Source organism: Marmota marmota, unplaced genomic scaffold, assembly GCF_001458135.2.
Source record: "Marmota marmota marmota unplaced genomic scaffold, marMar, whole genome shotgun sequence".
Classification (NCBI taxonomy): Eukaryota; Metazoa; Chordata; class Mammalia; order Rodentia; family Sciuridae; genus Marmota; species Marmota marmota.
Genome location: NW_025999990.1, coordinates 38,363,183 through 38,378,546, shown reverse-complemented (window position 1 = coordinate 38,378,546; position 15,364 = coordinate 38,363,183). Strand labels below are relative to the sequence as shown.

General features: G+C 35.7%; 1 protein-coding gene across 2 annotated transcripts in view; it reads left to right on the top strand.

The window, feature by feature from the left end:
• The window catches only part of Taf4b (TATA-box binding protein associated factor 4b), a 129,120-nt gene that overhangs the window by 80,823 nt on the left and 32,933 nt on the right, over positions 1-15,364 (top strand). For both annotated transcript variants that reach the window (XM_048806409.1, XM_048806408.1), the window contains one exon: positions 2,540-2,596. In XM_048806409.1, coding sequence (XP_048662366.1) covers positions 2,540-2,596 — 57 coding nt within the window. The remainder of the gene's footprint in view (positions 1-2,539; positions 2,597-15,364) is intronic.

Here is a 15,364-nt window from a genome sequence, read left to right as displayed (position 1 = left end):
GGGGGGGGGGGGGTGACGAGGAACTTGCACAGATTGATACAGCAGGAGTGGGAGCTGTTTATTGTAGGACCGGAGCGGTACATATACATTCCACACAGCTTTAAGGAATCTCCACACTTAATGGCTCGCTGGCGTTACTTCACAGGCTTCTATTGCATTAAAAATAAAATCCAAACTTTTTACCAAATTTGATAAGGCCTCACATCATCTTGCCCATACCTCCCTCTTGCCTCAGATTGCTCCTCTCACTCACTCCACTCTGACCTTATTCCTGCCTCTTTTGCTCCCGGGGATTGAACCCAGGGGTGTTTAATGCAAAGCTAGATCTCAGCCCTTTTTGTAATTTTTGAGAGGATCTCAATACCTGCAAAGGCTGATCTAGAATTTGTGATCCTCCTGCCTCAGCTTCTTGAGTAGCTGGAAATGTGCTACCACCCCTGGAGGTCTCACTGACCTTTTTGTTCCTTGAGTATGCCAAGCTTGTATCTGCCAGGGTTTCTAATTAGGCATCTAAAACTGAACGTTGGGTTCTTTCCCCCGAAATCTGCTCTTTGTTAGATCTTTGGCTTCTCAGAAAGTTGAAATTACCATCCTTTCTTATTGCTTAGGCAAGGGTCCTGGGAGTCATCCTTGTTTCCTCTCTTTATTTTATTTTCTGTATTCAGCCCATCAACAGCCTGTTTGGCTTTACCTGCAAAATGTGTTTCCAGTCTAATCATTGTCTTCTTTGCTGTGATGCTAGTTCAGTCAGTCTGCATTCATTTTTCTCTCACTCAGTCTCTTACTCACAACAGTTGCTTTGGAATGGTCTTCTTATTGCACTGGGTGCCCCCTCTACATAGCTGCAGAAGACCCCTTTTGAAAGGCACCTTAGGGGCGACTCCTCTGTGCTTTAAACCCTCCAGTGGCTTGTTCTTATAACTGGAATTAACTCCCTTACAAGGCAACACATGATCTTCAACCTTTCTTCCCTTTAAATTTTCTATTTCAAACATAGGGGCTTTCTCTCTGTATTCAGTTATACCCAAGTTTGTTTCCATTATAAGGCTTTAGTATTTGCTGTGCTGTCTGCTTGGAATGTCCTTCCCCCAGATCTTTACATGGCTGCTTCTTTTTTCTCATTCAGACGTCTACTCAAATATCACTCCTCAGAGATAACTTCCCTATCAACTAAAGAGGTACTCACCAGTCTTGTCTGCTCTATCACATCATTCTATTTATTTTCTTTATAGCATTTATCAGTATCAGCATTTTTTTTGTATTTTTACTCATCTAAAATTTTACATATCATACATATCAAGTGTAGAACAGTGATCCATAGTGTAATATTTATACTGTGAATAACCAATAAATGGTGGATGACTAACAAAGATGTAATACCCAAATGTGCCCATTATGCTGGAGCAAACAATCATATACACACATGTACATGCATATTTATCTATAAACATGTACACATTTTCATTCTCTCAATATTATAGATAGAATAACGAAAGAGTCCCAGACAAAGTTGTTTTAGTAGGTTGGGAATTAAAATGGAGAAAAAAAATGCATGCTTTAGGTACAATTTAGTATAGGTAGTTAAGTGTTTGAAATTAAAAGCCATGCTGAAGCCTCTTGTGCTTTCTTTTAACAAAGAAAACCCTCCAACCCTTGTGCTTTTCTTTAAAAAAGGTATTGGTAAATTCATAAAACTATCAGTTAAGCTTAGTAAATAATAGAATACTTCTTAGTTTTTTTTAGCTTGTTAGCTGTCTTTAGTTAGTGAAGATTGAATTTTATAGAGAAAATACTCAGATTTATAGGAGTTAAGTAACTGTTAGGATGAATAAAAAGGTCCACCTATCCCAAGCATCTTTTCTTGTGAATATATATTTATGATATCAGAAATGAGGTTTATTACGTTTTGTTTTATGATTAAATTATGTATAGCTAATAGCTTGTTTTCTTATGCCAATCTTATGAAAAGTGGCAGTCAGTAAACATTTATGAACATTTACTTGTGCCTGACATTCTAATATATGTTATAGAGAAGATATTTTAATGAAAACGTTAAAATGTATTTCCTCCTTTTTAAAATTATGCTTTTAAAAGAGAGATTTGTTTCAAGGTGACTGAAGTTCTTGATTTTCATGGTTCATGAAATAGCATGTTTTCCAAAACTGCCTTTACCTGAAGATGAGCCCAATGTTGATTGTTTTCATTCTTTTGCGCCAACAGTTCTTCTTTTCTTTTTCTTCATGTGTACCATCCATTTTTTAGTTTCCAGTGTTTCAACAAGAACGTCATGCCTCAACTGGACCTGACTGACATTGTTAGCATCATTTCAGTATAAGCTTCCTCTAGGCTAGAATGCAGCAGCCGGCCCAGATGATGAAGGGGGAGTAAGGGCGGGAGTGCAGCTAGACTGGATTGAGGCATTGCCCCTGAAGCTAGGATTTTCAATCACAAGTGAAATTGTCGTTTATTAAATATTTAACTGCGACTATGGTGTTTAGATGCTCGTAATTTCTATTAAAATTTTCTTTTCCTTTGATAGAGTCGTTCCAATAAAGAAGATCCAGAACAGCTGAGATTAAAGCAGAAAGCCAAAGAGGTAGGACTTTCAAGTCACCATGCTTGCCTTTGTGTTTGAGGGAAGGTTGGCAGCTCTCTCCTGGCAATTAGGTCAGGGTTTATTTTGCTGTTGCATACCATTTGCAGAAGCCTTGGGGAAGGACGGGAACTGCTGAAGGCAAGGGCAGTACTTCAAATGAGGTCAATGAGTTATGTGCTGTCTTTTTAAAATTTACTTTCAAGGCTTAGGCCTGTCTAGAAATGACTCTTTGTAAACTTCAGCAGTGTACTTGGAGGAGTATAGTGTGGGATTAAAAAAAAAAAGAAGAAGAAACTTTTGAGATTTAGCATCTGGGACTGTACAATAGGCTACATTTTTCCAGGGTAATTGTTCGTTTTGTAAATCTGATACTGCTTATAATTCTTTGGCTGGGAGGCGGTACTGGGATTTAGTTTTAAATGGAAAATGCCTCTGGCTTTTAATTTTCTGGGCCCAGCAGTTTTCTGTTCTGGAATGGAGCCCTTGTTTCACACAGTTCATGTTTAGCTGCAGGGGTTTTAGTTTATAGCTTAGACTGGTTAAGCTTTTACTCCCAGAGGCCTCTGCATAGCAACTGTAGAAATCAACAAATAAGTTCATTTATGTCTGCAGCCTCCTCTCAGTAGCTGACTTTTTACATTTCCCAATATCCATTTCCTGACTTTTCTAGCCCCAGAGAAAAAAGCTCCACTAATTGGAGCTTATTTTAATTGAGCCTTAATATTGGATCTCACTGGAGTTGCCCCCAGAGCTGCTGAGAACAGAATGAAATGAAAGTACCTAAGGTTGAAGATGTGGTGTGTGTATGATTATGTGTGTGTGTGTGTGTGCGCACACGCACGAGTGTGTGCATGCGTGAAAATTTTCACTTGACCTACAGATTCTTTTCACTCCTGAATAAATCATCAAGCCTGTTCACATTTCTGATTAAGGATCTGACAGCAGACGATAATAAAGACAATTGAGGTGTGAGACGTGTGATATGGAGCTGAAGAAATTGGTTTCTATAGTTACTTGACTGATTTCATGCAATTTTTAAGGATCTTTGTGCTAAATAAGAGTGATTTCCTGAGCAACCTTTTTTCCTTAACTGTGCCTCTTGAACTATGAAATTTGTTGTTGCTTAACATTGCTGCACTTGGCTCCTAGGTGCCAGCAGCAGCAGGTTATTTATGAATGTTTTAAAGGCCCTTATTGTTTGGATTAATGTAGGAGCTGAGGCAAAACAAATGGAAATCTAGTAAGATTCTTACAATCAGTGTGTTGTATTTTCATTAACATACAGAAGGGAAATACATGAACTCTGGGTAGAGAGGTATCAGGGTTGGGACAAGGAATGCCAGAAAGGGAAAACATTAAAAGGAGTTGAAACCATTTTATTTTCATCTCAATATTTCTTGTACTAAATTCTTTTCAGTGGAAAATTTATCTAAAAATGTTAATTTGAGAAATGTACTTGTCTCTTTCATTAAGCAAACCTGGCTTGTTGATAGATTAGTCGGGGATATAAAACCCCATCTTGCTCTTTGTTTTAATTAAGGGCTGCCTGGATACCTACCTCACTTTCTCCTACTTGTATTCCCTTTTTAGAAAACATGTTTCTGAAAGCTTACCCTTTTAACCTTAAAGATCTCACCCTTTCTGTTCCTCCTTCATAAACATCTGAATCTTAGGTCAGTTTTTCCTTTGGTGTTGTTTAAATTTTTTTTTTTTTGAGTGTGTTGTTTGTTGGATTTTTTTTAAGTATTCTGTTTAATTATTCCCTGAGGCATGAATTGGTAGACAGAATTTTTCAAAGAATATTCAGAGAGACAAACAAAACAAAACCCCACTGCCTTTCTTACTGAGAACAGGTAGTAGCAAACCTGTTTATTTTCTTTCCCTTTGCACCTCCACTTTCTTTCAAGCAACATTAAAAGAACTAAATATAATTTCTTTCCAGAGTATCTTGAAAGTTTTCTATTTGCTTCCTGCTGTAAATCCTCTTTGATCAAAAAGGTAATCAAATACATGGCTTTGGTCCAAGAACAGAGCCACTCTGTATTAGTTGCAAATGTTCGAAAGTTAATATTGTCATTTTTGTCATCTTCCTGTCCCCAAAGCTGTTAGTAACTTTAAGGTTCAAAGGACTCCCCTTCAGAATCAGTTACACAAAGGTACCATATTTTATTTGGTTGCATATTGTCCCTACCTTAATATGGAGTTGAATTGTTCTCTTGTGTGGTAATGTGTAAGGTTATGCACTAACCACTATCACCTTGATGTAAACTATAATACTTTGGTTTGTTATTCTTTCCCATTTGACTCTCTGGACAGTTGTCTTCATTGAGTTGTAAAGATTAGCATGGATTGCTTGATGGTGATTAATTTAGAGCTGCTTTGCTTTCCCTTTTTAGGTAATTGGTAATTCCTTCCTATCAAGCTCATCAGAGGAAACAGATTAATGCCAGTATAGAATAAATGAAGAACTCTGAAGAACTGTTTAGAGAAGTTGTAGGCTTTATTTATGCTAGAAACGTTTCAGCAGTGATATTTATCATATAAATATTAAATCATAACCTGAACCACCTTCATAATCTATGTTTGCTTTCAGCCGTTGAGGATGAGGTTTGCTCTTGATCCTTTCTCTTGAGATTATTCTTTTCTCTAATATGATTTTAAAGGCTATTAAATTCTTATGCGGATGAATTGTGTTAAATTGGGTAGGTTTTAAATGGAGATATCCAAAAATTTTTTCAATTCTTCCTGTTGATATGTTTCAATTTTGTCATTCTCGTTAGGTACTTTAATAAAAGATAAGCTATCTCTGGGTTTTCTTGCTCTCAATTCATTGAAGTGGCTCCTGCAATATACTGTTCTTATGGACCTGACGGGTTATCTAATTGAAAACCTTGTTGTCTAGTAAAATGTCTGTGAATATCCTTGTCATGCAAATATTTCATTTTAAATATAGGTGCTTATCTTTTCACTAGTCTTTTTTGCTTCAGTTAAAGAAAAAAATAGATTCTTTATGTCTTATAACTTTAAATTTTTAATACTAACACTTTCAGAATTTCCATTTGCAGGGGGATTGTCCTAGATACCTTACCTAAAATGTAAGGTAGTCTTCCATTTCACCATTATGACAAGTTTTAAATAGATTACTAATTGCTAAATTCTAATTTCAAACAAGCAAGCACATCTTTGTTTAATACAGCTGCAGACTTGTCCGAAATGTGTGGTGTATGTCCTAGATTAACATCTAGCCCTCAGTGTTTTCTTTTCTTACCACATCATCCAAAATTCTGCAGAGCAAGCCATCTGACCTTGCAGTTCAAAAATCCTGATTTCTTAAAACATTTGTTATGTATTTTGTGGCCCTCATTTCCTTTTAAATTTCTTCTTCTCCTTTGGGAAATGTGAGTTCAGTGCATCTGTGCAGAGTGAGACAAAGAATTCCTTTATTTCTTTTTAACAATTCCTAGCATTCCCACTTTCATTTTTTAATCAGTCAGTAGAGGGGAGAAAAAGGAATACAAGCCATATACCTACTGGCACATTGGCTTTGCAGAGCAACCTGTAGGAACTGGGCAAAAGAATAAGCATTGAATGATTGAAATACATAGGAGATTAGGAAACAAGTGCTGTGAAGACTTTTTAAAATTTTTTGTTTAAGGAAATCATAGGATATAAAAAAAACTACAACTTTCCATAAAGCAATATAAATTGTGTAAGAAATGACATACTGAATTATAAGGCTCATTACTAATTAAAACATATATTGTTTAGTTATGAGAGAGGGAAGGTTATTTTCAGGATGAAATTTGAAAAGAGAGTCCGTGAAATGTAATAGTTAAGCTAACCATTAACATAGCAATTGTATTTAAACAATATTGCTTCTGCATGGGCCAAAATTCATGGAACATTGGATGGGGCAAAAGCAAATTTGTCATTAAGAGTACATTCTAGCCAGGCATGGTGGCACATCCTAGAAACTTAGGATGCTGAGGCAGGAGGGTCACAAGCTTGAGACCAGGCTGGGCAATTTGGCAAGATTCTGCCTCAGAATAAAACTTGAAAAAGGACCGAGGGAGGATGTAGCTCAGAGTTAGAATACCCCTGGGTTCAATCTCCATTATGGAAGAAAAAAATAAGTACATTCTTATTTTTTCTCATAATCAAATTGTGGCAGAATGGAGAAGATATTCTTTAAAAAAATTTTTTTTTAGTTGTTGATGGACTTTTATTTTTATGTGTACTTAGGATCGAACTCAGCGTCTCACACATGCTAGGCAGGTACTCTACCACAGTGCTACAACCCCAGACCAAGAAGATAAACTTAAAATGACAAGTTATAAAGAGCTCTTGTATGACGTATCTGAGAAACAACAATTAACACATTAGTAATCTAGGACAGTGATTCTCAAACTTTAATGTGCATGAACATTATCTGGAGGGCATGTAAAAATACAGATTGCTATGCCCCACACCCAGGGTAAGGCCCGAAAATTTGTGTTTCCGGCAGATTCCCAGATGCTGGTCTTATTGCCATTGTTTTTCTACAGATCATATAGAACCATTTGTCTAGGAGGAGATAAAAGGAGGCTTTAATTTTTATTTATTTTCCCTTTAAGTGGTCAGTGAAGGTTAAACAAAATGCTGTGATTTGGGAATCTGAGATTTAGCATGTTGACCTGGAAGACTTCAGTTACTATCCAGAAGATTTTCTCCCAGAACCATGAAGGCTACACAAGATTTTTATTTTCATGTATATTTTCACAAGAGATGTGTGTCTTAACTTTTAGATTAAGAATGTGTGTGAGTCTAAAGAGACATATCACTGTCCCAGGGTAGAAGAGGTACATATTATAGAAAAAAAAAAAGCAATGAATTTAGATAAGGAGTCTTGGATTTCTATTCATTCTGCCATTATCTAGATCTCATTTTGGGGAAGTTATTTTCCTCTTTGAATTTACCTTATTCATTTGTTTTTGTGGTTTGGGGTTTTTTTCTTTTTGGGGTGGTTTAAAACAAATGTAACAATATTTGCTCTGCTTGTGAAACAAGGACGTCATAATTTAGCATGAGAAAAAAATCAGCATCTTAAAAACATTAGCCATGGGAACACTTCAGGTAGGTGGTCTGCAAAGCTCTTTAGAGATAGTTTGAGATTGACAATGATATTTTTGTTTCCCATATTTTTATTGGTGCATTATAATGATGTATGATGCTTGGGATTCATTGTTACATTTTCATACCTGCATATGATGTAACAATATAATTTGTCCAATATAATTTCCTAGTATTTCCCATTTCCCTTCTTTCTTAACCTTCCCGTGGGTCCCTTTCCTCTGTTCTATTCCCTTTGTTTTTTATGAGATTCCCCCCTACCCACCCACCCAACAATTTCTTTTCCTCTTGCTCTTTAGCTTCCATATATAAGAGAAAAAGAACCCTTGGCTTCCTGACTCTGGCCTATATCAAGTTCCATCCATTTTCCTGCAAATGACATAATTTTGTTCTTTATGGCTGAATAGAACTCCATTGTGTATACATATTACATTTTTTTTTTAATCTCAGCATGGATATTTTAAGTTGGTTTCCTTCCAGATTACTCACAAGAAATTAAGAAGAAGAAGAAGAAGAAAAAAAAAAAAAAGAGTGTAAGGACGAGAATTGGGTGGAAATCAAAGTCTTATACTTTATGTTAAATTAGAATAATTATAAATAATAACTATTTTGTCTTTATATAAACTTACTTTCTTGCCTTTTTTTTTTTGTACTGGGAATCAACCCAGGGACACTTAACCACTGAGACCTTTTTATATTTTACTTTTATATTAAAATTTTACTTTTATATTTTACTTAGATGACAGGGTCTCACTAAGTTGCGGAGGCTGACCTCAAACTTGAAATTATCATGTCTCAACCTCCCACGCCACTGGGATTACAGGCATGCACCACTGCACCTGGCTATATGTACTAACTTTAAAAAAAAATTATTTATATATGACAGCGGAATGCATTACAATTCTTATTACATGCATACAGCACAATTTTTCATATGCCCGGTTGTATATAAAGTATGTTGACAACAATTTGTGTCTTCATACATGTACTTTGGATAATGATGTCTATCACATTTCACTATCCTTGCTAATCCCCTTCCCCCTCCCTTTCCCTTCCACCCCTCTGCCCTATCTAGAATTCATCTATTCCTCCCATGCTCCCCCTCTCTACCCCACGATGAGTCAGCCTCCTTATATCAGAGAAAACATTTGGCATTGTTTTTTTGGGATTGACTAACTTCACTTAGCATTATCTTCATCCATTTACCTGAAAATGCCATGATTTTGTTCTCTTTTATTGCTGAGTAAAATTACATTGTGTTTCTATGCCACAGTTTTTTTTATTCATTCATCCACTGAAGGGCATCTAGGTTGGCTCCACAGTTTAGCTATTGTGAATTGTGCGGCTGTAAACATTGATGTGGCTGTGTCCCTGTAGTATGCTGTTTTTAAGTCTTTTGGGTATAGACCAAGGAGAGGGATAGCTGGGTCAAATGGTGGTTCCATTCCCAGATTTTCAAGGAATCTCCATACTGCTTTCCATATTGGCTGTACCAATAATTTGTCCAATATAATTGGACAAATTATATACTGCAGTGTATAATTTGTATAATCATACACTGCAGTCCCACCATCAGCGTACCTTTCCCCCACATCTTTGCCAACACTTATTATTGTTTGTCTTCATAATAGCTGCCATTCTGACTGGAGTGAGATGATATCTTAGAGTAGTTTTGACTTGCATTTCTCTAATTGCTAGAGATGATGAACATTTTTTCACATATTTGTTGATTGATTGTATATCCTCTTCTGAGAAGTGTCTGTTCAGGTCCTTAGCCCATTTGTTGATTGGATTATTTGTTGTTGTTGGTGCTTAGCTTTTTGAGTTCTTTATATACCCTAGAGATTAGTGCTCTACCTGATGTGTGAGGGGTAAAAATTTGCTCCCAGGATATAAGCTCTTTGTTCACTTCACAGATTGTTTCTTTTGCTGAGAAGAAACTTTTTAGTTTGATTCCATCTCATTTATTGATTCTTGGTTTTAATTCTTGCACTATAGGAGTCTAATTAAGGAAATTGGGGCCTAATCCCACATGATGAAGATTAGGGCCTACTTTTTCTTCTATTAGATGCAGGGTCTCTGGTTGTATTCCTAAGTCTTTGATCCACTTTGATTGAGTTTTGTGCATGGTGAGAGACAGGGGTTTAATTTCATTTTGTTGCATATGGATTTCCAGTTTTCCCAGCACCATTTGTTGAAGAGGCTATCTTTTCTCCAATGCATGTTCTTGGCACCTTTGTCTAATATAAGATAATTGTAGTTTTGTGAGTTAGTCTCTGTGTCCTCTATTCTTTACCATTGGTCTACCAGTCTGTTTTGGTGCCAATACCATGTTGTTTTTGTGACTATTGCTTTGTGGTATGGTTTAAGGTCTGGTATAGAGATTTCACCTGCTTCACTCTTCCTGCTAATGATTGCTTTAGCTATTCTGGGTCTCATATTTTTCCAGATGAATTTCATGACTGCTTTTTCTATTTTTATGAAGAATGGCTTTGGAATTTTGATCAGAATTGCATTAAATCTATATAATGCTTTTGGAAGTATGGGCATTTTGATAATACTAATTCTGCCTATCCAAGAGCAAGGTAGAGCTTTCCATCTTCTAAGGTCTTCTTTGATTTCTTTCTTTAGGCTTGTGTAATTTTCATTATGTAGATCTTTCACTTCTTTTGTTAAGTTGATTCCCAGGTATTTTATTTTATTTTTTGAGGCTATTGAAAATGAAGTAGTTTTCCTCATTTTTCTTTCTGAGGATTTGTCACTGATATACAGAAATGCCTTTGATTTATGGGTGTTGATTTTTATATCCTGCTACTTTGCTGAATTCATTTACTAGTTCTAGAAGTTTTCTGGTGGAACTTTTAGGGTCTTCCAGGTTTAGAATCATATCGTCAGCAAATAGTGCCAATTTGAGTTCTTCTTTTCCTATACATATCCCTTTGATTTCTTTTGTCTAATTGCTGTGGCCAGTATTTCAAGAACTATGTTGAATAGAAGTGGTGGAAAAGGGCATCCCTGTCTTGTTCCAGTTTTTAGAGGGAATGCCTTAAATTTTTCTCCACTTAGAATGATGTTGGCCTGGGGCTTAGCATAGATAGTCTTTATGATGTTAAGATATGTTCCTGTTGTCCCTAGTTTTTCTAGTGTTTTGAACATAAAGGGGTGCTGGTTTTTGTCAAAATGCTTTTTCTGTGTCTATTGAGATGATCATATGATTCTTATCTTTTAAGTCTATTGATGTGATAAAGTACATTTATTGATTTCCATATGTTGAACCAACCTTGTATCCCTGGGATGAATCCCACTTGATCATGGTGCACAATATTTTTGATATGTTTTTGTATTCTATTTGTCAGAATTTTATTGAGAATTTTTGCATCTATGTTCATTAAAGATATTGGTCTGAAGTTTTCCTTTTTCTTTTCTTTTTTTTTTTTTTTTGATGTGTCTTTGCTTGGTTTTGGAATCAGAGTGATATTGGCCTCATAGAATGAGTTTGGAAGTGCTGCCTCTTTTTCTATTTCCTGAAATAAATTGGAGAGTAAATAAATAAATTGGAGTTCTTCTTTAAAGGTCTTGTAGAACTCGGCTGTGTATCCGTCTGGTCCTGGGCTTTTCTTGGTTGGCAGACTTTTGATGGGGTCTGCTATTTCGTCACTTGAAATTGATCTGTTTAAATTGTGTATATCATCCTGATTCAATTTGGGCAAATTATATGACTCTAGAAATTTGATGCCTTCAATATTTTCTATTTTATTGGAGTACAAGTTCTCAAAATAATTTCTAATTATCTTCTGTGTTTCTGTAGTGTCTGTTGTGATATTTCCTTTTTTCATCATGTATGTTTGTGATTCCCCAGCCCTTTTTAATATTTTATTTTGAGACAGAGTCTTACTGAGTTGCTTAGGGCCTCACTAACTTGCTGAGGCTGGCTTTGATCCTCTTGCCTTGGCCTACCAAGCTGCTGGGATCACAAGCATGTGCCAGTGGGGCCTGGCTACTATTAATATTCTTAATGATGAAAAGCTGACTACTTTATTCCAAAGATTAGGAAAAAGACAAGATATTTGTTTTTAACCACTATTTTTCAATGGTATACTAATAAGTCCTTGCAGGACAATAAGGCAAGAAAGACGAATAAAGGCTAATTAGACCAAGACAGAGAAGTAAAATAGCTGGTCTTTTAATTTTCTTAAATGTATCTTCCACTGATCAAAATGTTTTCATTTTGCCAAAGACCAGTTTGTCACTTTTTTCTTTTATGGATGCACTTTGGGTATTATGTCTAATAACTCTTTGCTAGACTCCAAGCTATGAAGATTTTCTCCTATGTTTTTTTCCCTAGATGTTTGTGGTTTTCCATTTTGAGTTAATTTTTATAAAAGGTCTGAGGTTTAGGTCCAGATTAATTTGTGTATATGTGTGTGTGCATAGGGGTCTAGTTGCCCGTACATTTGTTGAAAAGACTGCTGGATACTAAAGTGGTAAGGATAGGTTTTATTGATAATATGCTATTGGAACAGGCAAAGTGGTTCAGTTGAACGGAACCAGCCTCCTTTGGTTGGTATAGAAGTTACTGGGCATTTTATTTATTTTTGTCTTGCCATTTACTTGTATCTTTTAACTTTTTTATTTGTTTTTTTTCTTTCTTTCTTTCTTTCTTTCTTTTTTTTTTTTTCAGAATTCCATGATAGTAGAGTGTATTTTGACATATATACATGAAGTATAACTGATTCTAATTAGGATTCCATTCTTGTGGTTGTACATGATGTGGAGTTTCACTGGTGGTGTATTCATATATGAACATAGGAAAGTTATTTCCAGTTCATTTTACTATCTTTCCTATTCCCATTTCCCCTCCCTTTCCTTCATTCTCCTTTGTCTGCTCCACTGAGATTCTGTTCTTCCCTCACCCCTTTATTTTGTCTTAGCATCTGCATATCAGAGAGAACATTTAGTCTTTGGTTTTGGGGGGATTGGCTTATTTCTCCAGTGCCATCCATTTACTGGCAAATACTATAACTTCATTCTTCATGACTGAGTAATAATCCATTGTTTATATATATCACATTTTCTTTATCCGTTCATCTGTTGAAAGGCACCCAGGTTGGTTTCATAGCTTAGCTATTTGAATTGAGCTGATATAAACATTGATGTGGCTTTTTAAATGGAGAATGTGAGAATAGAAGGGCATGAGTGGGAACTCAGTAAAGTTAGTGAAATGAAAAAAACCTTAAAATGGGAACGGGGCTTGGTCTATTTGAAACCCATCTGAGTTTGCTAACTGTTGCTTATTGAAATTAGGCACTTCTCTTCCAGAGGCTGGCAACAAGGGCCTCATCTTCAGGTGCTGGCTAGAACAAACAAGAATTCTTTTGGCAGCCTTGAGTTTTCTTAGGTAGGCCCTTTCTTCAAGAATTGATATCATTCTAAGGATGCAACCTTGAGATGGTACAAACCATGTCAGCATTTTATTTAGTTCTTTTTAAACCAGTGTTGAGGCTTAGTTGAGAAGTGGATTCAGAGGAACATGGGTAGAATTTGGTCAAGAAGAGAATTTTTTATATTTCCCAAATGAATTGTTTTCCAACCTGATCAAATCCAGTTGGCTGTATTTATACAGATCTTCTTTCTGTTCTGTTCCATTAATCTGTCTGTTTCTTTGCCAGTATTACATTATTTTTATTATTATAGTCTTATAGTAAGTCTTAAAATCACATAGTATAATTCTTTCAATTTTGTTCTTTTTTTATCAAGATTAAACCATTCTAATTTATTTGTCTTTTCAGATAAACTAACTTTGTTAGCAGCTGTTTATTTTGTCGTGCTGGGAATTAAATCCAGGGCCTCATGCAGGCCAGGCAAGTGGCCTATTACTGATCTATGTCTAGCCCCCATATAAAATTTAGAACCAACTTACCATAGCTGCAATACCAATTTTATTGCAATTGTGTTAAATGTGTAGGTCAATTTGGAGAGAACCAAAATCTTTATAATGTTGAGTCTTGTGATCCATTAACACAGTGTGTCTCTTATTATGTGTTTTGACTTTACATCTTGTAGTTTTGCTAACCTTATCTATTAGTACTAGAAGGATTTTGGTTTTGTTTTTCATATATAACTTGGGAGTTTTCTGCAGTTAGTCATGCAACAATTTTGTGTCCATGGATGAGCCCCTAAATCAGTGTCTGTTTCTACTAAACTCAACTCAATTGTTGTCATCTTCAACCAGTTTTGCCAAATCTGCAGTATTGCCTAGAACTTCCTCTTATTCTAGTTTTGAGTGTCTGGTTTCTCTTTTTTGTGCTGGCTAAGATAATATTGTAGAGAGTTTGTTAAAAGTACAGGGCCAACCAGAACTATGATCAGTTTCCAATTTTCTGTATGTTAGCAAAATTTTCTATAGCATTGTATGTAAAACTTAAGAAAACCAAAGTAATCATTTGTAGAGTAGAGAAAATTATTTGCTACATAGATTGGGGAATTTGAAGACTGGGGTCAATTTAAAAACATTTTACTTGGTATGACTACCTTGCAGATTCTTTTTCTCTACAGGGAAGAATTTTAAAATATAATTTGATTTGTGCTGTAGGGTAGATTAACTGAATTTTTTTTTCTTTTTTGTCACCTAGAAGTTCTGGATTGTGGCAGCATCAAACTAAACTATTTTTTATTGAGACTAGCAGCAACAAAATATTTTACAACTTCTGAAAACACTTTTCTAATTATTTAAAATAAAACTCACAGATTAAAAGGTATTCTGTCCTACATTTTGTGGAGCAAATGGAAAATGATTCTTAGTTCACTTCCTTACTTTCTTTCTTTTTTTGATACCGTGGATTGAACCCAGGGGTGCTTAATCACTGAGCCTTATATTTTTTATTTTGAGGCGGAGTCTCATTGGGTTACTTATAGCCTCACTAAATTGCTCAGGCTGGCTTTGAACCTGTTGTCCTCCTGCCTCAGCCTCCCAAGCCGCTGGGATTATAGGCATGTGCCACCATGCCTGGCTCTTACTTTACTTTCTTTGGTTAGTTGTTTAAATACATTCTCGTTACTATAACAAAATACCTTAGACTGGGTAGCTTATAACTAATAGGATTTTATTTCTCAAGTTCTGGAAGTGGGGAAGTCCAAGATCAAGATGCCATTTGATTTGGAGTCTGATGAGACCCATTCTTCATATATGCCTTGTTTTCACATGGCGGAAAGAGCAAGGAGTCTCTCTTCTGGCTCTTTCATCAGGGCACTGATCCCATTTGTGAATGCTTCATCCACTGGAACCGTCACCTCCCAAAGGCCCTGCTTCGTAATACTGTCACCTTGGGGGTTCGGATTCAACATTGAGACACAGACATTCAGAGCATACCATCTGTTTTCTACTTTATTAAAGATTCAATTACTATTGGATTACTCATTGTTTTTTTAATATTCAAATAATCCGAAGTTATCTTAAAGTGAGATGTATTTATGCAGTAACATAAATAAATAAATATCAGTTCCAAGGATGAAACTACACAGATTGTTTCCTATTTTTATACTGCTTTTATTCATTCATTTATTTGTTTTGTAGTACTGGGGCTTAAATCCAGTAGTGTTCTACTTGAGCACCAACCTGTTTTATTTTAAGACAGGATCTCACTAAGTTGCCCAGGCTAT